This window comes from Kogia breviceps, chromosome 1 (assembly GCF_026419965.1).
Source record: "Kogia breviceps isolate mKogBre1 chromosome 1, mKogBre1 haplotype 1, whole genome shotgun sequence".
Lineage (NCBI taxonomy): Eukaryota > Metazoa > Chordata > Mammalia > Artiodactyla > Physeteridae > Kogia > Kogia breviceps.
The window spans coordinates 113,810,369-113,833,672 of record NC_081310.1 but is presented as its reverse complement, the minus strand read 5'-3'; the positions used below and the strand labels follow the sequence as shown (position 1 = coordinate 113,833,672).

The 23,304-nt window shown below is 38.6% G+C and overlaps 1 protein-coding gene across 1 annotated transcript in view; it reads left to right on the top strand.

The window, feature by feature from the left end:
- Positions 1 to 23,304, top strand: part of WDR47 (WD repeat domain 47) — a 57,819-nt gene that overhangs the window by 6,295 nt on the left and 28,220 nt on the right. Inside the window, exons 2-5 of the mRNA XM_059078581.2 lie at positions 11,533 to 11,699; positions 15,010 to 15,093; positions 19,302 to 19,386; positions 21,185 to 21,987. Coding sequence (XP_058934564.1) covers positions 11,542 to 11,699; positions 15,010 to 15,093; positions 19,302 to 19,386; positions 21,185 to 21,987 — 1,130 coding nt within the window. The 5' untranslated portion in view covers positions 11,533 to 11,541. The remainder of the gene's footprint in view (positions 1 to 11,532; positions 11,700 to 15,009; positions 15,094 to 19,301; positions 19,387 to 21,184; positions 21,988 to 23,304) is intronic.

Here is a 23,304-nt window from a genome sequence, read left to right as displayed (position 1 = left end):
ATGGGAATTGTTAATTTCACTGTGTACAGTTGTTGACCAGACCATACCTGGAGTATTGTGTTCTATTTCAGATGTTTTAAAGAGAGAGATTAACAAATGTTCAGAGGAGAATGACTAGAATTGTAGGAGATCTGGAAGGTATGTGAAGAATGGTTGAAGGAAGTAGGGAAATAGACCTGATGATTGTCATATTCAAATGTGTAAAAGTTTTTAATGTAACAAATTTTTATTATGCTGACCCCAAGACATACCTAGATTAAAGTAGATTTTAATTCAATATTAGAAAACAAAACAAAATGCCTTTTTATACTTGAGAAAAAATTGAAGGAATTCTGTATTATCTATTGCTGAGTAACAAATTACCCCAAAACTAAGTGGCTTAAAATAGCAAATATTTATCTCACTGTTTCTGAGGGTCCCAATATCCCAGCTGGGAGGCTCTGACTTTAGGTCTCTCTTGAGGTTGCAGTCAGGTTTCTTACAGGGGCTGTGGTCTCACGTGAAAACTCGACTTGGGGATGATCTCCTTCCAAGCTCAGTGACCTGACCTGGACCTCTGTTCCTTGTTGGACTGAGGACTTCTGCTCTTTACAGGCTGTTGACTGAAGGCTTCCCTCAGTTCTTTGTTACTTGGACCTTTCCACAACTTTGCCTCATGACGTGGCAGCTGGCTTCCCAGAGTGAGCAGTCTGAGAGAGGGCACATACCTGCCCTCAGGATGGATGCTACCATCTCTTTATAAATCTTGGAAATGACATCCCAACACTTCCACTCTGCACTTGGGTACAAGTGAGTCAGTAAATCCAGTCTGCACTTAAGGGCCAGGGACTACAAAAGGATGTAAAAACACTAGTGGTCTTACTGGTGAGCACCTTAGAGACTGTCTTCCATAGGTGCCTTGGGGGGTATAGAAATTTTCTGTTATTGAAGGCATTTATGTAGAGGTTGGCAGACCATCTCTCAGAGTTAAGTGTTCAGATATTCTGTACTAAATTAGAGAGTGGACAGAGGTACCTTCCAACTCAATTCTATGATAAGTTTATAAATGCTAAGGAAGTAGAAAAGCTAAGGATGGAAAACTTCAATGGGTAATTATATAGTATATACTCTGTTGTACTTCCTTCTATAGTTAATACTTGTATAATTTGTGTTATTTTTAGTACGCTTTCAAGTTTTTGTGACTCTTGGTTCAGTACATTTTCTTATGTTTCTGAATGTACTGCTATATAATAGATATAGTCCTATACTTACTGACAAACCATTTTTTATGTAGTTCAGTTTTGAAGCATACTCAAATATCTTAAGTTCTGCTTTTCTTGTTGAAAACAAAAAAGTGTGGGAGTAAAAAAAGAACATAAAGGATAATTTTAATCTATTTTACAAAGCACTCTTTTGGTACCTTGGCTTTAGGTGTGACAGAAGACTATACTAGAGGTTTTATCATATAATGAAAGGTTAAATTGCGTTCTTAGATAAAGCATACCTTTTACCACAGATAAGGTAAAAACACAAACAAATAAGCAAATAAAGAATACTATATGAATTTATATGAATATTCACTTTGATCTTAGTTGATGTAGCATTAATTTGTGATTAGAGTCTAAAATTAAAGTTTTTGGTACAAATATTAATCTTAAAACAATTCTACATTTCTTATTTACATGTGTTTTTATAGGTTGAAATTTTGCTTAATAAACACTTGAATGTTTACCATAAGATGCTGTGATAATTTAAGGAATAAACTATTTAAAACTCCTTTGGGACTTCCCTGGTGGCACAGTGGTTAAGAATTCACCTGCCAATGCAGGAGACAAGGGTTCGAGCCCTGATCAGGGAAGATCCCACCTGCCATGGAGCAACTGAGCCTGTGCACCACAACTACTGAGCCTGCACTCTAGAGCCCGTGAGCCAGAACTGCTGAAGCCCACGTGCCTAGAGCCTATACTCCGCAACCAGGGAAGCCACCGCAATGAGAAGCCCGCGTACCATGACGAAGAGTAGCCCCCGCTCGCCGCAACTAGAGAAAGACCACACAGCAACGAAGCCCCAGTGCAGCCAATACATAAATACATAAACAAACAAACAAACGAACATCCTCTATCTTAAAAAAAAAAAATTAAGTGTGGTTTATCAAGTAGGATTAGGAAGTATATTTTATTGGACCTGGAGAGATCTTTTAAACTAAAAAATCTTTAATTTCATTTTAGTTTCTGACACAGTTGAGCTAATAATTTTGTCTCTAGCTAAAAGGGTATGTTTAAAAGTCTGGTTAGATTGTTATTAATGTAGACTTCTAGCTTGTTTACCCACCCTATTAACATTGTTTAATAGAAAAATAATTTGAAGAATCATAGAACTATGGACCTCTGTTGGAATAATTTTTATATATTATTTCAGTAAAATGAAGGTTTTTCATTTTGTCATATTTAGATGACTCTATCCATTTTATGTTTTTCCTTGTTTTTGTAAAGTATTGATGCCCTTCCCTTTCTTGGGAATCAGTGTGATACAGTAGGAAGAGCTTTAGAATCGGGTCAACTTATGGTTCCAATCTTGTCCTAGGGTTTTAACCTTTGTCTACTGTATTTTTTCCTTCCTTCCTTCTGTCCCTTCCTATTTCTATCTCTCTGTCTCTCTTTGCCTCTCCTCTATGTCTGTTATTTCTTTTACTCTTTCACAGTCAGAAATTCTAATTTTCATTGTTACAAAGCTTAGGGTAGGAATTGAGGAGGAGGAGGCAATTTCTTGCCTGACTGTCAAGATAAGGCAGCCCTGATGTTTAAGGAACTAATGAAAAATTCATCTAAAAGTTAATCTAAATATATATATTTTTTCTTCCTCTTTGCCCCTTTGTTTTGTTACACAATTAAATAGGTTCCCTCAGGTACTTTTAAGAGATTTCCTGGATGGTGTTGACAGGGATGTTGATATCAGGATTCATGTCCTGACACACTTCTGAAAGAAGTATTCAGCTGCTAGTGAGATATTCAGCCTTAATATAAATACTGGGCTAATTTTTTAACCTTACAAAGCTTAGTATCTTCATCTGTGAAATGGGGATGAAATTGCCAATCTCGTAAGATTGATATAAAGATCAATTAAACAATATAAGTAAAGATCCTAGAATAGTTTTTGTACCCAATAGTTTTTGCATTGTAAATGTAGCAGTTGATCCTATCTTTGGGATTCCATTCTACCTGGTACCTTGATATAGAAGAGAACTTTTGAGAGATCTAATTCTATAATTTTTAAAAAATTTTCACAGTTTTTTCTGTGTAAAATTTTATTTATATTAGAAATGTATTTATAAATGTACAAGTAATGCATGACTGTATATTGGTTGTAAACCATTCAGATAATACAAATGATAAAGAGTAAAAAAACTCCCTTCAACCCCCTTCCCTTCCTAGTTCTCCGCCCTATATTCAATCTCATTCCTCTCTTCAGAGGTAACCACTCTGAACCATTTGATGAGTATCCCTCCAGTCCTCTCTTTGTTATTTATTTAGACACAGAGATATTATGCCCTCCCTTTTAAAAAAGATAAATAGGCCTATTTATATTCATCCATTCAGCAAATATTTACTGATAGCTGTATTGTTCTGTGATGTGCCTTTTTATTGTTAAGGTACAGTAGATCAACATCACTGCATTCGCATTCTATAGTGTGAATTTACCATAATTTAACAATTCTATTGATGAGAGCTCAGTTTATTTCTAGTTTTTCTCTATTACGAGCAAATCTTAAGGAACGTCTTTGTATATGTATCTTTATATATATTTGCAAGTATTTTTGCAGAATAGGTTCCTAGAAATAGAATTGGAATCGGTGAGTCAAAGAGTATATGCATTTAAAATTTTCATAGATGAAAATTTCATGCTGTCAAATTCTCTTTCAAAATGTCTGTCCCAGGACTTTGCTGTTGGCACAGTGGTTAAGAATTTGCCTGCCAGTGCAGGGGACATGGGTTTAATCCCTGGCTTGGGAAGATCCCACATGCCGCCAAGCAACTAAGCCTGTGTGCCACAACTACTGAGCCTGTGCTCTAGAGCCTGCGAGCCATAACTGCTGAGCCTGCATGCCCCAACTGCTGAGCCCGCGTGCTGCAACTACTGAAGCCTGTGTGCCTAGAGCCTGTGCTCTGCAATAAGAGAAACTACTGCAATGAGAAGCCTGCGCACCACAATGAAGAGTAGCCCCCACTCGTGGCAACTAGAGAAAGCCTCTGTTCAGCAACAAAGACCCAACACAGGCAAAAAAAAAAAAAAAAAAAGTCTGTCCCAATTTATATTCTTAACACAGTGTATGAAGGGGCATTTACACCCTTGCCAACACTGTATATTATCAGGTCTTTTTAATTTTTCCATAAATGGTATCTTTAATATTACTAGTGAAGTTGAACATCTCATAAATTCTTTGGTTATTTGTAGTTCTGTGAATTGTCTGGATTTTTTGATTATTGTTCAACTGGAATTTTGATTTGAAGATGCTATTTTTTTTTTTTTTTTTTGCGGTATGCGGGCCTCTCACTGTTGTGGCCTCTCCCGTTGCGGGGCACAGGCTCCGGACGCACAGGCCTAGCGGCCATGGCTCACGGGCTTAGTTGCTCTGCGGCATGTGGGATCTTCCCGGACCAGGGCACGAACCCGTGTCTCCTGCATCGGCAGGCGGATTCTCAACCACTGCGCCACCAGGGAAGCCCTGAAGATGCTATTTTTATGTTCTAGATGGTAATCACTTAGCTGTTTATATATGTTGTATTTGGTCCTTGTTTGTCCCTTGTCTTTTAACTTTTTATGGCAACTTCTGTTAAATGGAAGATTTACATTTTACATTTTTTGTTCCAAATTTAGCAGTTTTAAAATTTATCTTTTCTGTTTTTTTGCGGTACGTGGGCCTCTCCCGTTGCAGAGCACAGGCTCCGGATGCGCAGGCTCAGCAGCCATGGCTCACGGGCCTAGCAGCTCCCGCGGCATGTGGGATCTTCCCGGACCGGGGCACGAACCCGTGTCCCCTGCATTGGCAGGCGGACTCTCAACCACAGCGCCACCAGGGAAGCCCTCTTTTCTGTTTTTTAAACAAATAAATTTATTTATTTATTTTTATTTTTGGCTGTTTTGGGTCTTTGTTGCTGCGCGTGGGCTTTGTCTAGTTGCCGCGAATGGGGGCTACTCTTCGTTGTGGTGCACAGGCTTCCCATTGTGGTGGCTTCTCTCGTTGCGGAGCACAGGTTGTAGGTGGGCAGGCTCAGTAGTTGTGGTAAATGGGCTTAGTTGCTCCGCGGCATGTGGAATCTTCGCGGACCAGGGCTCGAACCCGTTTGTTTCCCCTGCATTGGCAGGCAGATTCTTAACCACTGCACCACCAGGGAAGTCCACCTTTTCTGTTTTTTACCTTTTCTGGTTTTTATGTGACTCAATTACATGGCCTGTGTCTGCTTATCCTGTACATTTTTAGTACTTTAGTAATTAAATATGTTTTAAAAATACTTGTGGGTTCGAATATGCAAATAATTCAAATACTTTAATCTCATAAGGATTGAAATAATATTTGAATACAATCTGAGAAGAGGTCTCAGGTTATAAAAGAAATACAAATCACTCTGAAATGTTATTGCTTCATTATATACATAATGAATACATTATATTCATTATATTTCTAGTTCTTTCCAGTTTTTTGCAACTGGAAATTCATTACTTATGTTTCATGTATAATATTTCAATTTTTTGGAATAGGTAATAATTGTACATGGTACAAAATTGACAAGGTACAAAAGGGTATACAATGAAAAGTCTTCTTCCATTTCTATTCTTTATTATCCAGTTTTCCCTTTTGGAGGCAACCATTTTAATCAATTTCTTGTGTCTTTTTCCAGAGATATTTTATGCATATACACAACATATTGTTTATGTTAATTGATTCTTCTTTTTATAGCTATATAAAGCTGCACCTGCTTTAAACATAATTTGTTCTTCACACCAAAAATCATTCACAGTTCCAGAAGGTAAATTAAAATAATTGATGAATAGAGAACAGCTGTCAACAGTAAGAAGGGACACACGGTGCATCCATGTTAGCCGATTAGCAGACGTGACAGAGCCTTGCAGTTAGAAGGGCTTTTCTTTTGTTTGTTTACTTAAATGATCTAAAACAAATCTATTTTCTTTCTTCTTATTAAACTGACCTAAGGATCAGAGACTTCTGATTATTCCAGACTTGCTATTTCCCCCTAAGAATATATACTTCCTGTTACTGAAATGTGAGTTAAAACAAATTATAAAAGTTGAAGGGAAATCATAGAAATTAGCCAAACTAACCCTCTTATTTTATGTATGAAAAAATTGAGGCCCATAGAAATTGTGTCTTGCAATGTCACATTTATATTCCTGAAGGACCAGATATTTACAATTAAATGATCTGGCAGCAACATAAGTTTTTGGAATGCTGTTTTATTAAAGAGATAATAGCAAGTTTTTTCTCACCTTTTTTTCTTTCTTTTTTTAAGGAAGAAGTACCATAGTCTTATGTTGCAGTTTGATATTTTATGAAAAAGCTTCATAGTACTTCATTTCCTTATCTGCATTTTTGCCTGTAAACTGGAATGGTAAAGGACTATTGTTCAGCATTAGGCACTCTGTAATTCTTGGAAGGTAAAGAAAGTGGTGTTTATTGTTTAGGATGGAGATGGGGATTAATGGAGCCTTTTTATGCACTTTTTTCTTGATTATAAAATATTTAGTGGCTGTGCCTTAATTCCCTTAATCTTATGCTTCTGAATTGTTCTCAGCCTATGCTTCTGAATCATTCAGGCTTGTGCATTTTTCTTCCTGTTTAATTTGTATTATAAGTAAGTAGAAGAAGAACCTCATTGCAAAGGAACATTTAAATATCTATTTATATTTGGCTAGAAAGCTACACTGATATATTTTTCATGAAACTTTTTCCACATCTATGTATGGAAATATACATAAAAGTCAATATATTTCTATTACCATTCTTTTTTTTCTTATCTGTTGTTAACATTTTACCTTTAATCTTAGATTTCTAAAAATAATTTTATTTCTTGCCCTCTAATACATTCTTCTAATCTTGATTCCCTAAGATAGTAATCAGCAGGAGTCCATATAGAGACACCGTCTGGAATTTAATTTCCGTAGGTGTTAATAGTATATTAGTACTAAAATACTAACCACTTTCCAGCTGGTTTCCAGATATATTTATTTTTGAAGAAAACTCTTGTTTCCTTACCTCACTTAGTCCAGATATTGGATATAAGTAAACATTTCTTTCTTTTTTTTTTTTTTTTTTTTGCGGTAAACGGGCCTCTCACTGTTGTGGCCTCTCCCGTTGCGGAACATAGGCTCCGGACGCACAGGCTCAGCGGCCATGGCTCACGGGCCCACCCGCTCCACGGCATGTGGGATCTTCCCGGACCGGGGCACGAACCCGTGTCCCCTGCATCGGCAGGCGGATTCTCAACCACTGCGCCACCAGGGAAGCCCAACATTTATTTCTTAAAGGAAAATTCATAGCGTTCATGTTTCTGTGATTTTTTTTTTTTCAGTAAATCTATCATTTAATTTGGAAATACTGAAACACTCTGATTCCTCCTCCCCCATTTTGTTTTCTGTTTTCAGTGGAATACACTTTATTGCTGGTCCTATATAAATTGTGCCTGATGAATAATTGTTCACATGTACCATGGGCTGGCAGGTCTACCTAAGATGTTATCAAGGCTGACTTTGGCTAAATAGTCAGATTAAAGGACAGTTGCAAACAAAAGCATCTACTCTGTACTTTTTTAGAGACATTTCTTCATTGATTTTTTTGCTTAAGTTAATAAGTGTTAATTTATAACACCTATTATATACTGTACATCTCATTAAAAAATAATTTTAGTGGTTCCTAAGCTAGTTAAATCTTACTGATTTGTAGTCCCCCTGAGGCGAGGGGAAGAGGCATTTATTATTGAATTCTCCTCCTCTGAATTAGCAAAAAATTCTAGCTTTGTAGTGATTAATAGTTTAAGGAGATTAAAGAATGTTCATGAATCATGCTTTTATGTTATATTTAAAAATATATACATATCTAATTTCTAAATTATATAGCTAGGATTTTGGGAGCCTCTACAAATGTTTCAGTAACACAGGGTGGGTTAGAAAAGAATAATTCTAAGATATAGTCATTATGTTATATGTCTATGTTTTATGTTGTATCCGGCAACAGTAAAGTTTATAAGAGTTAAAATTCTGGGTTGGGTGATTAAAATATCATACTTTTCTACTGGGAATTCTACAGTATAGTATTAAAATTTATCTTTTTAAATGAATTTTTTAAAACCCTGAATAATTCTGGGGTAATTAAGATACATTTTTTGTACCTATTCAACATCTAGATATAAAGTCAGTGTAAAATACGTATTGGTAAGAATATACTACTTCTCTTTCTCTTAGGCTTTATTGATCAGAAATGGTAGCAGCATGAAACTTGTGGGACTATTGCCATAGATTTGTAGTAACTCCAGAGTTACTTAGTATTAGACTGAATGTTGAATAATATGAGGCCCATAAAATGTTTAATATCATTGGATGTATTGAACATTAGGAAATTATAGTCTCAGTTCTGTATTAAGTTGTGTGATTGGTATATGGTGATTTAAGTGAAGTGCCCTCTAAGATTTGAGGGGAGTTGACAATTATTTTTCTGAGAGTTAAATTAGCAAAAGCCGTTCTTTTCTAGTAAGAATTATCTGAAGATGTGGAGAATGCTAAAATTGCTAATCTCAGAGACAGTTCTGAAATATGATCAGAATTTACTGAATGGAAATATCATTAATTTTATTGTACAAAGTCTTTTGGACAAAGTCTATGAACAGAAGGGTGGTCAGCTCAGAAGATAGCAAAGGGAAACCCAAAGCATGAGGAATTGGGTGGCTGGCCTGTTGGGGGAGAGAGATTTGTGAGTTGTCTGTTTCCTGAGGTAGGCATGTCCTTATTGTGGAGATGGATGTATGAGATTAGCTTAGTTTGATGTCATTAAATATTTGAATCATAATTATTTTTCCATGCTCTGTCCCTTGTTTACTCTATCACCTTCTCCACCTAAGAGAGAAAATGTATTCATCTGATGAACATTCTAGTCTGCTAGATGTTTGTATTTCTCATTATGAAGAAATAAATTGTCAAAATAATAGACAAAAAATAAACCCATGTGCATACATGCATATGTTTATGTTTCTGTGAATTTGGTTAAAAATAGGTTCTGTAAGAAGATAATTGGTCCTGTGAGAAAGATACACTTGCAGTCTGTTTCATCTGATGAGGTTTGTTTTCAGCTAGTCCGCTTAGCTTGGTAGTCTTTTGTACTGCTCTCAGCATGAACATCTGAAAACTGCAGCAACTTAGGCCATTTAACTTGTGTGGCCTTATCTTTAAAATGAGAATGTTGGGCTTCCCTGGTGGCACAGTGGTTGAGAGTCCACCTGCCGATGCAGGGGACACAGGTTCGTGCCCCGGTCTGGGAAGATCCCACGTGCTGCGGAGCGGCTAGGCCCGTGAGCCATGGCCGCTGAGCCTGTGTGTCTGGAGCCTGTGCTCAGCAACGGGAGAGGCAACAACAGTGAGAGGCCCGCGTACCGCAAAAGAGAATGTTGATCTAATGATCTTCAGAATTCCTCCTAGTTCTAGTTCTTGATGAATTAACCTGTGTGCTCAATTGTATCACTGTAGACTTACAGGTGAGAGAAGGGAATTGAGAGAGCTGAAATATCACTGATGTTTAGGTTGGTAGTACCAATGACTTAAAGTTGCACATTTTAACCAACCTTGTTTTGTTTGGTTCCAAAGTATAGGGTACAACATTTTACGTGTTGCTGCTACACTCTATAAGTTTCTTAAGGACAGAGCCAGTGTGTCCTGACTACAGGACAGTGTCTATCACAGAGAAAAGACAAGAAGTGCTTATTGAATTAGTGTATAGGGCATAGCTAAACATGGTTTGGTTATTAGTGACTTTTTAAAATATTCTTTATTATGGCAAATTTTAAACATATGTAGGAGTAGACAGAATAATATTGTCTTAGTTCATTTGGGGTGCTGTAACAGAATACCATAGACTAGGTGGTTTATTTATAGCATTAATTTATTGCTCACAGTTCTGCAATAGATGGCTGGAAGTCTGAGATAAGGGTGCTAGCATAGTTCCGTTCTGGTGAGAGCCCTCTTCCCGGTTGCAGACTGCTGAGTTCACATTTTATCCTCCCAGAGAGGGTTTAACTAGCTTTCTGGGGTCTCTTTCATTTTTGATGATGATGATGATTTTTTTAGGAAGAGCGCAAGGGTCGCGAGCGGCCGGGAACCCTGGCCCACCCCCTGCGCAGAGGGTGGCGGAGGACCCAGACGCGGGCACGTTCGGTGGCACGCGTGTGCCGCCGCCCCTCCGGCCACGGCCCCCCGGGAAAGGGGCCCACGGGGCCCTCATTGCGACGTCCCCCGCCTCTCGGTCCGCACCCGCCTCCCCCTTTCCCCATCCCAGCCTGTGGGCGAGGCCCACGGCGGGGTGGGGAGGAGGCGTGGCGCGCCGAGGCCAGGGGGCGCCGCGAGGGGCGCCCCCTTCCCTCTCGCACCCCTTTTCCTCCGGTGGGACGGGCCTGTCCGGAAACATGTGAGACCCGCCTCCGCTCCCATCGCGCGGACAGTGGGCAGCCGCCGAGGGTGACCCGGCCGAGGATGCCGCCCGCGGGGTGCTAGGTGGGAGAGTCCGGAGAGCGACGGAGGGAGGAAGGAAGAAACGGACGCCGAGCCCCCACCCCCGGGGCCCCGCCGCCGCCACCGTGGCGGCGGCGGGGGCGGGAGCGACAAACCCTTGTGTCGAGGGCTGACGTTCAATAGATCGCAGCGTATGATTATTATTAAAAAATTTTTTTTAATTTGGCCAAGCCGCGCGGCATGTGGGATCTTAGTTCCCCGACCCAGGGATCGAACCTGTGCCCCCTGCAGTGGAAGCACAGTGTCTTAACCACTGGACTGCTAGGGAAGTACCTGTGGTCTCTTTTATAAGGGCACTAATCCCAATCTGCCCTCATTACCTAATCACCTCCCAAAGCCCCACCTCCTAATACCATCACTTTAGGGGTTAGGATTTCAAAATATGAATTTTGGGAGGACGTTAACATTTAGACCGTAGCGAATATAATGAACCTCCGTTTACCCATTATCCTACTTTAATGGTCGTGATTATTGTTTTATCTTTACTTCCTCCCACATGCTTCTTCTTGTATTATTTTGAAGCAAATAACAAACTTCATATCAATCTGTAATTCCATTGTGTATCTCTCAAAGATAAGGACTTAAAATCATAGCCATTCCTATATCACACCTTAAACAATGACTTGGTTTTGACAAATATTACATTAGTTTCACTTAGAATAACTGTATTAAATATTTCCAAGAAACTTGTTATGTGTAGTTTCCAGATAGTTAATATTGCTTAGAAATAGTAGAACTAATTTTTGTTTTTGTTTTAATATTTAGGTTATCAACATGACGGCTGAAGAAACAGTGAATGTAAAAGAGGTTGAAATCATTAAGCTAATTTTAGACTTCTTGAATTCAAAGAAGCTTCACATTAGTATGTTGGCCCTTGAGAAGGAAAGTGGAGTCATAAATGGCCTATTTTCAGATGATATGCTTTTCCTGAGGTATGATTTCATTAGCACTGTGAGGTTTGTAGCTCATTCCAAGAAATGTTAAGTATTAATAAGATAATAGGTACAGTATAGATAGACCTTTGTAATCATGAAAAGACAAAGTATAGTTTTTTAAATGTTTATTTTTATAAAGAACGTTTACAAAACAAAGTTTTCTGTAGAATGTTTTCAGGAGTAAGATCCAGAGATTCATAAAAAGAGTCACCATTCTATTGTGTTTGGCATCATCATAAAAGATATTTGATTAAGAAATCAGAGACTCTGTAAAGTTCAAAAAATATTTCTGAAATACCATTTTTTTATGCTATAGAAGTAAAACATACTCGTTATATAAACATATTCTTTGTAGAAAATATAGAAAAATAAAGAAGAAAAATCAGCCCACCATTCACACATACTACTGATAATTTTCTGTGCATATTGAAAAAAACCAATTCTGTCGCATTTAGAATTTTTTTTTTTTTTTTTTTTTTTGCGGTACACGGACCTCTCACTGTTGTGGCCTCCCCCGTTGCGGAGCACAGGCTCCGGACACGCAGGCTCAGTGGCCATGGCCCACGGGCCCAGCCGCTCCTCAGCACGTGTGATCCTCCCGGACAGGGGCATGAACCCGCGTCCCCTGCATTGGCAGGTGGACTCTCAACCACTGCGCCCAGGAAAGCCTCACATTTAGAATTTTGCATCCTGCTTTATCCGTTAACATTATAAGAATTCTCTGTGTGATTACAAATTTATGCTTTGAAAATTTTCGAGTTACTTAATTTCCTAATGATTCCCCTATTTTTAGACAATTAAATTGTTTGCAGTTTTTCTTAAATACATGCTCTACTGAGCATCCTTCATACATGTAACTATTTCTGTATCTTGAATTATTCCCTTAAAACAAGATTCTTGGAAGTGGAATTACAGAGCAAAAGGGAGTTAACATGTTTGCCAAAATGGAAAGCTAAATATATCCTTCCTTGAATTGGATAGAAAAAGAAAAACCCAAATTTCCAGGCAGAAATGTATTCTGTGCTTATGTGATACCAAATGTCCTTGGTAAGGAGTACAGATTCTTGGATATGTAGCATTTTGTGACTAGGAAAGCCTTAAGAAATGAAATGTTTCTAACTCATGAAGAAGGAACTTTTAAAAAAGCTTTATTATATTAGGAGAGTTTATTTAAACTCATTGCACTTCCCTGTATTTGATATTATGAATGTCATTCAGCCCCAGGGAGCTTAGTCAACGATATAGTCAGGAACCAGTACTGAGGCAGTATCCTTTGGGCTCTGTCATTGCTACTTCTGGAATTTAGCAGTGGCTCTCAGATATCCCCCTGCAGAAACCAGATGGTTTGTTATGAAGTTTTACTGGTCTTAGGTGAAATTACAGGATAGTAAGTTTTTCATTAAACTAAATGTATTCATCTTAAAGGGCTACCGGCCTTTGAAATTGTGTCCTTCCTACTTTTGAAATATTAAAATGTCCCTTTAGGGGCTTCCCTGGTGGCACAGTGGTTGAGAGTCTGCCTGCCAATGCAGGGGACACGGGTTCGTGCCCCAGTCTGAGAAGATCCCACATGCCACAGAGTGGCTGGTCCCGTGAGCCATGGCCGCTGAGCCAGCGCGTCCGGAGCCTGTGCTCCGCAATGGGAGAGGCCACAACAGTGAGAGGCCTGCGTACTGCACACACACACACACAAAATGTCCCTTTAGGGCTTCCCTGGTGGCGCAGTGGTTAAGAATCCGCCTGCCAATGCAGGGGACACGGGTTCCAGCCCTGGTCCGGGAAGATCCCACATGCCACGGAGCAACTAAGCCCGTGCTCCACAACTACTGAGCCTGTGCTCCAGAGCCCATGAGCCACAACTCCTGAAGCCCGTGCTCTTAGAGCCCGTGCTCTGCAACAAGAGAAGCCACTGCAGTGGAAGCCCGCGCACTGCAACGAAAGAGTAGGCCCCGCTCACCGTAACTAGGGAAAGCCTGTGCACAGCAACAAAGACACAATGCAGCCAAAAATAAATAAATAAAACAAATAAATTTTAAAAAACCTTTAAAAAATGAAATAAAATGTCCCTTTATAAAATGATTATGCTACATATCGTGATTGCTTTTTATTAATATTCATTCTTTGTTGAATCAAAAGTTGGCACTCCTTTGTAGATCTTCCTGCCTTTTTTTTTTTTTTTTTTGGTTTAAATCTTTAATGCACCGGCTGGCTGGGCAGTGGCAGTGGGGCTGCGGCGGGGGAGGCTGCGACCGGAGCGCTGGGGAGCAGTGCCCAGTCCGCTTGACATGTAGCTCATCAGGCCCCACAGTGGCTCCAGCTTCTGCTCCCGAGGGTACACTCCCTCAGCCACATGCGCAGCCAGGGGAAAAAGTAGAAACAGCCCCAGTAGATCTCCTCCTCAGCCTCCAGCGGCACCTCGTATCTCCTTAATCCCGATATGTCCTGGGTTCCGAACGTCTCCTGGAGGGGGCCTGAGGGGTCGGCGCAGCCTAAACGCCCATCCTCCCTGGCTCCACACCGGAAAACTTCCTGCCTATTTTTAAATTTTCTGTTCTAAAAAAGCATAAATAGGGAAATTACTTTTATGAGAGAAGAACAGTAACCTGAATGCCTTATAACTTTTAGAAGTTCCCATAGACTACTTAAGTAAGATGAAATATGATATTATTCATTACTATTTTCATTCTCAGAATATAAACTCTAGTGTTAAATGCCTCAAAGATGTTGAATTCGGTTTAGAACAGCGTTTTCAACCTCAGTACTGTTAACATTTTGGGCCAGATTGTTCTTTGTTGTGTGAGTGTGGGGGTTTTCCTGTGCATTGTAGGGTGTTTAGCAGCACTTCTGACCTATACCCTGAAGATGCCAGTCACACCCTAGTTGTGACAACCAAAAATGTCCCCAGACAGTGCCAGATTTCTCCAGGGGGCAAAACTACACCTAGTTGAGAACCAATGACTTAGTGAGACTGGAACATACCAACACACTGGCCCCTAAATAATACAGAATAACTTTATAAGATTAGTGGGGAAATAAAGAAACTTTTACACTTAGTTCAATGTTTTTACATAGGTAAAAAAAACCATATTTTAGAATGAGGAGTGGGTGCAGATTCAAAAATTCTTCTCATATAGCGTATGTTGTTACACATAAGTTGTAAAGAAGTTTATTATAGTGGTTGAAAAACCAAGTAAAATGTTATTCTCATTACCTGCTTTGTGAAGTTCTAATGCTATCTTGTCATCTCTTCTGCTTTTAATTAGTGTAGCACAAATTTGATAGCATGTGTGGATTTTTCTTTATATAGGCAGCTAATCCTTGATGGTCAATGGGATGAAGTTCTTCAGTTCATTCAGCCTCTAGAATGTATGGAAAAATTTGACAAAAAAAGGTAAGATTTCATCTGAAATTTTTAGTGTCTTATCATTGGTAGAAGTTGAGCAAAATAAAACAATAAACAAAAATTTAAAAACAAGACTTTTAGCTTTCCTAGCAAATGGTACACTCAATCCCATTGAGTTGGAGCACTTCTAGAGACAGCGTGCATGTACTTCAATTAGTTGAACATCTGATATATAAACCCCTTAGTCAACAGTGTCTATATATAAAACATCACAAGGGCCATGTCTGAAGCAGTTGTTTCTTCATGATAGTACAAAGAATTTAAAGATGTCATTCCATTGTTTCCTGGCCTCCATTATTTCTGACAAACAGTTATCCTTAATTCTCTTATAATGTTTCTTTCTTTCTTTTTCTTGTTCTTCTGCTGGCTGCCTTCAAGATTTTCTCCTTGTCATTGGTTTTCAGCAGTTTGATTTTGATGTGCCTAAGTGTGATTTATTTGTATTTTTTCCTGCTTGGGGTTTGCTGAGCTTTTTGGATCTATAAGTTTATGTCTTTCATCAAGTTTGGGAAGTTTTCGGCAGTTATATCTTCAAAAATTTTTTCTGCCCCTTTTTATTCCTCTAAGTATACATTATTAGACAGATTGATATTGTTCCACAGTTTTCAGGCTTTTGTTCCTTTTTCTAAAAAAAACATTTTTTCTCTGTATTCAGTCTGGATTATTTCTGTTGATTTACCTTCAATGTTTATTGACACTTTCTTCAGTTATTAGCAATCTGCTCATAAACAATGAATTTTTCATTTCAGATATTGTACTTTTTGGTTGCAGAAATTACTTTTATTTATAATTTTTCTTTTGAGATATTCCTATCTGTTTGTTCATTGTGACTGTACTTCCCAATAAGCCCTTGAACATGTTTTTAGTAACTGCTCGTTCATTAATAGTCCTTATTTGCTAATTCCAACTTTTAGGTTATATCAGGCTCAATTTCTATTGATTGCGTTTTCTCTTAACTATGAGTCACTCTTTTTTCATGTCTAGTCATTTATTTATTTTTTTGTGTGTGTGTGGTACGCGGGCCTCTCACCGTTGTGGCCTCTCCTGTTGTGGAGCGCAGGCTCCAGATGTGCAGGCTCAGTGGCCATGGCTCACGGGCCTAGCCGCTCTGCGGCATGTGGGATCTTCCTGGACCGGGGCATGAACCCGTATCCCCTGCATCGGCAGGTGGACTCTCAACCACTGTGCCACCAGGGAAGCCCATATCTAGTCATTTTTAAATGTATTTTGCACATTGGGATTCATTGTTGAAACTCTGGATTTCTGTTATCTTCCTTTGGAAGGTATTGATTTTTATTCATGCAGGGAGTTTACTTTTTTGTACTTCAGAATGCAAACTCCGTCCCTCACCTAGTGGACACCAGATGAAATCCCTGCTCAGTTATTTAGCCTTCAGTCTGTTGCTTTCCCTGGGCTCTTTGAAGTCTCCCTTGCATCTTCAGTTTTAGGGATGACCAAGGATTTAGGCACAGTTTATACAGTAGATTTTGGTGTATTTTTCATTGTGGTTTCCTCTTTTTTTGGATCCTCCTGCCCTGCCCACCACTTTTCAGCTGTTCTGGCAGCTGAACTTCTCAAAAGCCTGACTTCTCCAAAGCCTGTAAAACTGCAGCTTTCTGCCTGAGTTCTAGCTCACACTGTGTGGACTGGGGAGTGCCCTCAGCTGGAAGGCCTTATACCCTTCAGTCTCACCCCCTAAAGTTCCCTTTTTCAAGGATTGACTTCCCTCTAGTTATGCCAGCTTTTTTTTTTCTTCAGTGCTTTCAAATATTTTTTTGTATTTAATCTAGGGTTTAATTGTTCTTTGCAGAAAGGTTAGCCAGGTACAAGTTACACTACCATTTTCAGAAGTGGAACCTCATATTAGTTTCTGATTCTCCGTAAACCATGCTATTTGATACCTCTTTGCTTTTTTTTTTTTTTTTTTTTTTTTTTGCGGTACATGGGCTTCTCACTGATGTGGCCTCTCCCGTTGCGGAGCACAGGCTCCGGATACGCAGGCTCAGCGGCCATGGCTCACGGGCCCAGCCGCTCTGTGGCATGTGGGATCTTCCTGGACCAGGGCACGATTCACCATGTGCCCTGCATCGGCAGGCGGATTCTCAACCGCTGCGCTACCAGGGAAGCCCCCTCTTTGCTATTATACATTCTTCATTTATCTGGGATACTGTTTCTTACTTCATCTCCTGCCTTTACATAGCACATTCTTGATCATCTTCCAAGAGTCAGTTCTTGTAAGACCCTCACTATTTCTGGTAGACCTGGTTTCATACTCCTTTGAAATCTTGCTGAATTCTATACATATTTCATGCAATTTATTAGATGACCCTCTTCTTTTTTTAAAAAAATTGAAGTATAGTTGATTTATAATATTGTGTTAGCTTCAGGTATACATCATAGTGTTTCAGTATTTTTTCAGATTATATTCCATTATAGGTTATTACAAGATACTGGGTATAATTCTCTGTGCTATACAGTTAATCCTTGTTGCTTACCTATTTTATGTGTAGTAGTTTGCCTTTGTTAATCTCATACCCCTAACTTATCACCCCCCCGTTTTGATAACCACAAGTTTGTTTTCTGTGTCTGTGAGTCTGTTTCTGTTTTGTATATATATTTGTATTACTTTTTAGATTCTACATGTAAGTGTTATCATATAGTATTTGTCTTTCTTTGTCTGACTTATTTCAGTAAGCACAATATTCTCTAGGTTCATCCATGTTTTTGCAGATGGCAATATTTCATTCTTTTTCTGCTTCCTTGTGTGACTTAAAAAAATTTTTATTGAAGTATAGTTGATTTACAATGTTGTGTTTCAGGTGTACAGCAAAGTGATTCAGTTATACATATATCCACTCTTTTTTAGATTCTTTTCCCATGTAGGTCATTACAGAGTATTGAGTAGAGTTTCCTGTGCTATACAGTAGGTCTTTATTAGTTATTTATTTCATATAGAGTAGTGTGTATATGTCAATCCCAATCTCCCAATTTATCCCTCCTCCCCTTTCCCCCTGTTAACCATAAGTTTGTTTTCCACATCTGTAACTCTAATTCTATTTTGTAAATAAGTTCATTTATACCACTTTCTAGATTCCACATATAAGCAATATCATATGATATTTGTCCTTTTCTGTCTGACTTACTTCACTCAGTATGACAACCTCTAAGTCCATCCATGTTGCTGCAGTGCACCACAGCTTCTTTTTTTGTGTGTGTGGTATGCCGGCCTCTCACTGTTGTGGCCTCTCCCATTGTGGAGCACAGGCTCCGGACGTGCAGGCTCAGACGTGCAGGCCATGGCTCACGGGCCCAGCCTCTCCGCGGCATGTGGGATCTTCCTGGACCAGGGCACGAACCCGTGTCCCCTGCATCAGCAGGCGGACTCTGAACCACAGCTTCTTAATCCAGTCATCTGTTGACGGGTACTTGGGTTGCTTCCATTAGATGACCCTCTTCCTGAAGGCAGGGATTTTGTTTTATTGGACACATATTTGCTGTTACAACAGTGGTTGAAAGAATGACTGTGAAGTTCATTATTATTTTCTTTCAGCCCTTAGCAACACTTTTCTTTAAAATGCTTAAGGCATTCAACATTTTTTGATTCATAGAGAAGTCAGGTAGACACTCCCTTCCCCTCTCTGAAAAATCCCTTTTAAAAAGTTTTAAGTCTATAGTTATCTTATGGTTTTTTAGCAATGTTGTTCATTCCTTCCTGTCCTTTCAGCTCTATTTTTATTAGACCTTTCTCATGTTTGAAAAGAAAAGAGGACATATTTGGGGAAATAAAATATTTGGAATATAAAGGATTTTGATTTCGTATTAGGTGAAATTTGACATCTTCCATGAAAACTTGATTGCTTAGAATTAATATTGCAAATAGAAATCCTTCCTTTCCGTATTAAATTGTGATTACTTGCTACTAAAATTATTTTAATTATGGCTTCAATGTGATCAGCTTTGTAAAATAATTAAAGAATTTTCTGAAAGCAAAGGTACTTACAGTAACTTATAAGTACATTTGATTTATGAGACATTGGGAAATTAATTTTTTAAAGTCTTTTTTTAAAGAAATAATTAGTCCTATAAGAAAAACTTGGCCTGTTTTGCTTTAGGAACTTGAATTTCATTTCTAGTCTTTGACATTGCTATAATTCAGATTTTAATCATTTTAATGTTTCATATTCTATTTTTCACAGGTTTCGTTATATTATCCTGAAGCAGAAGTTTTTAGAAGCTTTATGTGTTAACAACGCAATGTCAGCAGAAGATGAGCCCCAGCATGTAAGATTTTTATTCCTAAAGGTTTGCGCCACAGTCTTGTTTCAGTCATAAGTATTCTATTCACTAAAACAAAAGATTAATGTCATGAGTTTTCAAAGTTTTTATGAGCGGGTGTGGGACAAGGTCTGCTCTTTTGCAGATGTAGTACTTTCAGTCTGTAGTGCTTCTGAATTTGTTCTGTGATTTAGGCAAAGATGATAAATGAGTGGCTGTCTGGTTGGAGAGTGTGTGCTCCCCTCTTGTTTAAGGTGATATAGATAGCAAAAGATGTTTGATTTGATGACTCTACATCATTGCTTCTTTTCTTATCCCAGAAGTTGATTATGTTTACTTCCTCTTTTTGTCTTTTCAGTACTTTCTTTGATCCAGAGGTGTGTTTTTTAAGTCTTTTTTTTTGTTTTTTGTTTTGGCTGCACAGTGCAGCTTGTAGAATCTTAGTTCCCTGACCAGGGATTGAACCTGGGCCCTCAGCAGTGAAAGCACAGAACCCTAACCACTGGACTGCCAAGGAATTCCCCAAAGGTGTTTTTTAAATACAATGTGTATTTTTAATAACAATTTAGATTTTTTTTTTTTTTTTGCGGTACGCGAGCCTCTCACTGTTGTGGCCTCTCCTGTTGCAGAGCACAGGCTCCGGATGCGCAGGCCCAGCAGCCATGGCTCACGGGCCCAGCCGCTCTGCGGCATGTGGGATCTTCCCGGACCAGGGCACGAACCCGTGTCCCCTGCATCGGCAGGCGGACTCTCAACCACTGTGCCACCAGGGAAGCCCAACAATTTAGATTTAATGATATTAAATTCTTTTTGATTAGAGAGATACTTTTAAAGTTTTAATATTAGTATTGTTGCATCCAAAACCAAAGAAACTTTTAAATGCCAGTAAGTAATCATTGAAATAATAGAGAAATGTTTGCAGATAATGATGTTTGAAAGTGGGAAGAAGAACTTCCCTGGTAGTCCAGTGGTTAAGACTCCATGCTTCCACTGCAGGGGGCACGGGTTTGACCCCTGGTCGGGGAACTAAGATTCTGCGTGCTGCATGTTGTGGCCAAAGAAAAAGAAAAAAGTGGAAAGAACACTGGAATGTTAGTCAGTAAGAATTTTTATTCTGTCTTCGTCACTAACCAACTGAATTACTTAGGTTAAATCTGCACCCTAACTTTTCCCACAGGTAAGATATAGAAGCTGTGCTATGCAACATCAAAAGCTTATGATCCTAAGATAATATTCACTATACAAATTATTGTAATTTGTTTTTCAGCTAAGCTTCCTTTTGTTCTGTCTCTGCACTGTTTTTGTAGAAATGAACTGTAGGTGTTCCCTTTCTTGATTTGCTTTCTTTCCTCACACACATTTGTCCTAAGGTAAGTTTGAGAATGGCTCTTTTGGTTTTTGAGTAAGCTGGAGTGATAGTAAGCTATAATAAATAATAGAATTTTGGCATGCTTCAGTTTCATTGCTATAAAACTTAATTATCCTTACTCTTAAAAAATTATACATTTGAAAATGATAGTATTAAGTGTGAATTACAACACTTTTTTATAGGTAAAAGTTTAATGTGGTAATAATCAAATTTTAAAATCTTTATTTTAGGAGTAAAAAACATTTTGGTTCCTGATTTGAAAGTTGTTAAATAGCCCACAATTATATGAGTATTCTGTGACATGAGTTTATCCTTTTGCAGTTGAACAGTCTGTGAAAATTTGTAAAGTGTCTTTATATTTGAATAAAATACTCTCATCATTTTCATATCTCATAGTATCTCTCTTTATAGCAATCACTTATGTTTTTCTTACAGCTGGAATTTACCATGCAAGAAGCTGTGCAATGTTTACATGCCCTAGAAGAGTACTGTCCTTCTAAAGATGATTACAGCAAGCTCTGTTTGCTTTTGACGTTGCCTCGTCTGACCAATCATGCTGAATTTAAGGACTGGAATCCCAGCACTGCACGAGTTCACTGTTTTGAAGAGGCTTGTGTCATGGTTGCAGAATTCATCCCTGCTGATAGGAAGCTAAGTGAGGCTGGTTTTAAAGCAAGTAACAATCGTTTATTTCAGCTTGTAATGAAGGGCCTACTTTATGAATGCTGTGTAGAATTTTGTCAAAGTAAAGCAACTGGAGAAGAAATTACAGAAAGTGAAGTACTACTTGGCATCGACCTCTTATGTGGTAATGGTTGTGATGATTTGGATCTCAGTTTATTGTCATGGCTTCAGAATCTCCCATCTTCGGTCTTCTCTTGTGCTTTTGAACAGAAAATGCTTAATATTCACGTTGACAAACTTCTGAAACCCACAAAAGCTGCATATGCTGATCTTTTGACTCCTCTTATCAGCAAACTTTCTCCCTATCCATCCTCTCCAATGAGAAGGCCTCAATCAGCTGATGCCTATATGACCCGCTCTCTGAATCCTGCTTTAGATGGCCTCACTTGTGGACTAACCAGTCACGATAAGAGAATTTCAGACCTTGGGAACAAAACTTCTCCAATGTCACACTCCTTTGCTAACTTCCATTATCCAGGGGTACAAAACCTCAGTAGAAGTCTCATGCTTGAGAATACAGAATGTCACAGTATTTATGAAGAATCCCCTGAACGGTAAGTATTTGCTCATGAAAATTGGGAAATCTCTGCAAGTGTGAGATAATCTAATTGATGTGTGTGTGTGTTTTCTTTTTTTCTTTTTTTAAAATTAATTAATTAATTAATTTATTTATTTTTGGCTGTGTTGGGTCTTCATTTCTGTGCGAGGGCTTTCTCTAGTTGTGGCGAGCGGGGGCCACTCTTCATCGCCGTGTGCGGGCCTCTCACTATAGCAGTCTCTCTTGTTGCAGGAGCACAGGCTCCAGACGCACAGGCTCAGTAGTTGTGGCTCACGGGCCCAGTTGCTCCGCGGCATGTGGGATCTTCCCAGACCGGGGCTCGAACCCGTGTCCCCTGCATTAGCAGGCAGATTCTCAACCACTGCGCCACCAGGGAAGCCCTGTGTGTGTGTTTTCTAAATGTTCAAGTTCATTTAGTTGTAAGTTAGTCTTTAAAACTTTATTTATAAGGCATTTAAAAATTTTGATAGTTACAATTATCAGGGAAAACCTTTATTTTTGTATCCCATATTATCATTTTGCTGGTTATAAAGGCAGTACATGTGCACTGAAGAAATTTTGGAAAATATAGAAGGGTATCAATAAGAGAATTAAAATCCCACACAATCTTGCACTTAGATGACCAACATTTTTCCTGTGAATACATTTTTAAAAATTGGGAAGGTGCTATATATATTTTCATATAATTTGCTTTTTTCACTTGATAAATCATGACTTTTTCCCATATTTTTAAACATTTATTGAGGTCAGTGATTAATGTGTGCAGTATTCCATTGTATGACTGGATCATAATTTTACCTAGTTCCTTATTGTAGGAGAGTATACTGTTTCCTATAAATATTACTGTATTGAACATGTATATATAAAAATGTCTGATTATTTCCACTTATCTTTTTTTTTAGTAATTCTTTATGTACATACATGAGGAAATTAAGTATTAAAACTACTACTCAGTTTTTCCTTCAAACCTGGCTTGAAATAATAATTTCCTGATTAGCAGTTCTTTATTTCAAGGCTTAGGAAACTTCCTACCTCCATTTTCCAGGAAACCCACTGTGGACACATCCTGGTTTCCTATACTCAGACTTGATTTTATGAAGTATTACTATCAACTGCAATAAGTTTATTAAAAGCACAAAAACTAAACCTAAATCTTTTACTATTCATATAGGATAGTTGGAGGCATTCTTTATTGAAGAAGGAACACTGGACTTGGAAGTTCTATTTCTAATTAAAACAGGAGGAGATCTTTAGTTAAGGGTTAAGGCACAAGAATTACAGGATAAATATTTATGGAAGCATTTTCTGTTAA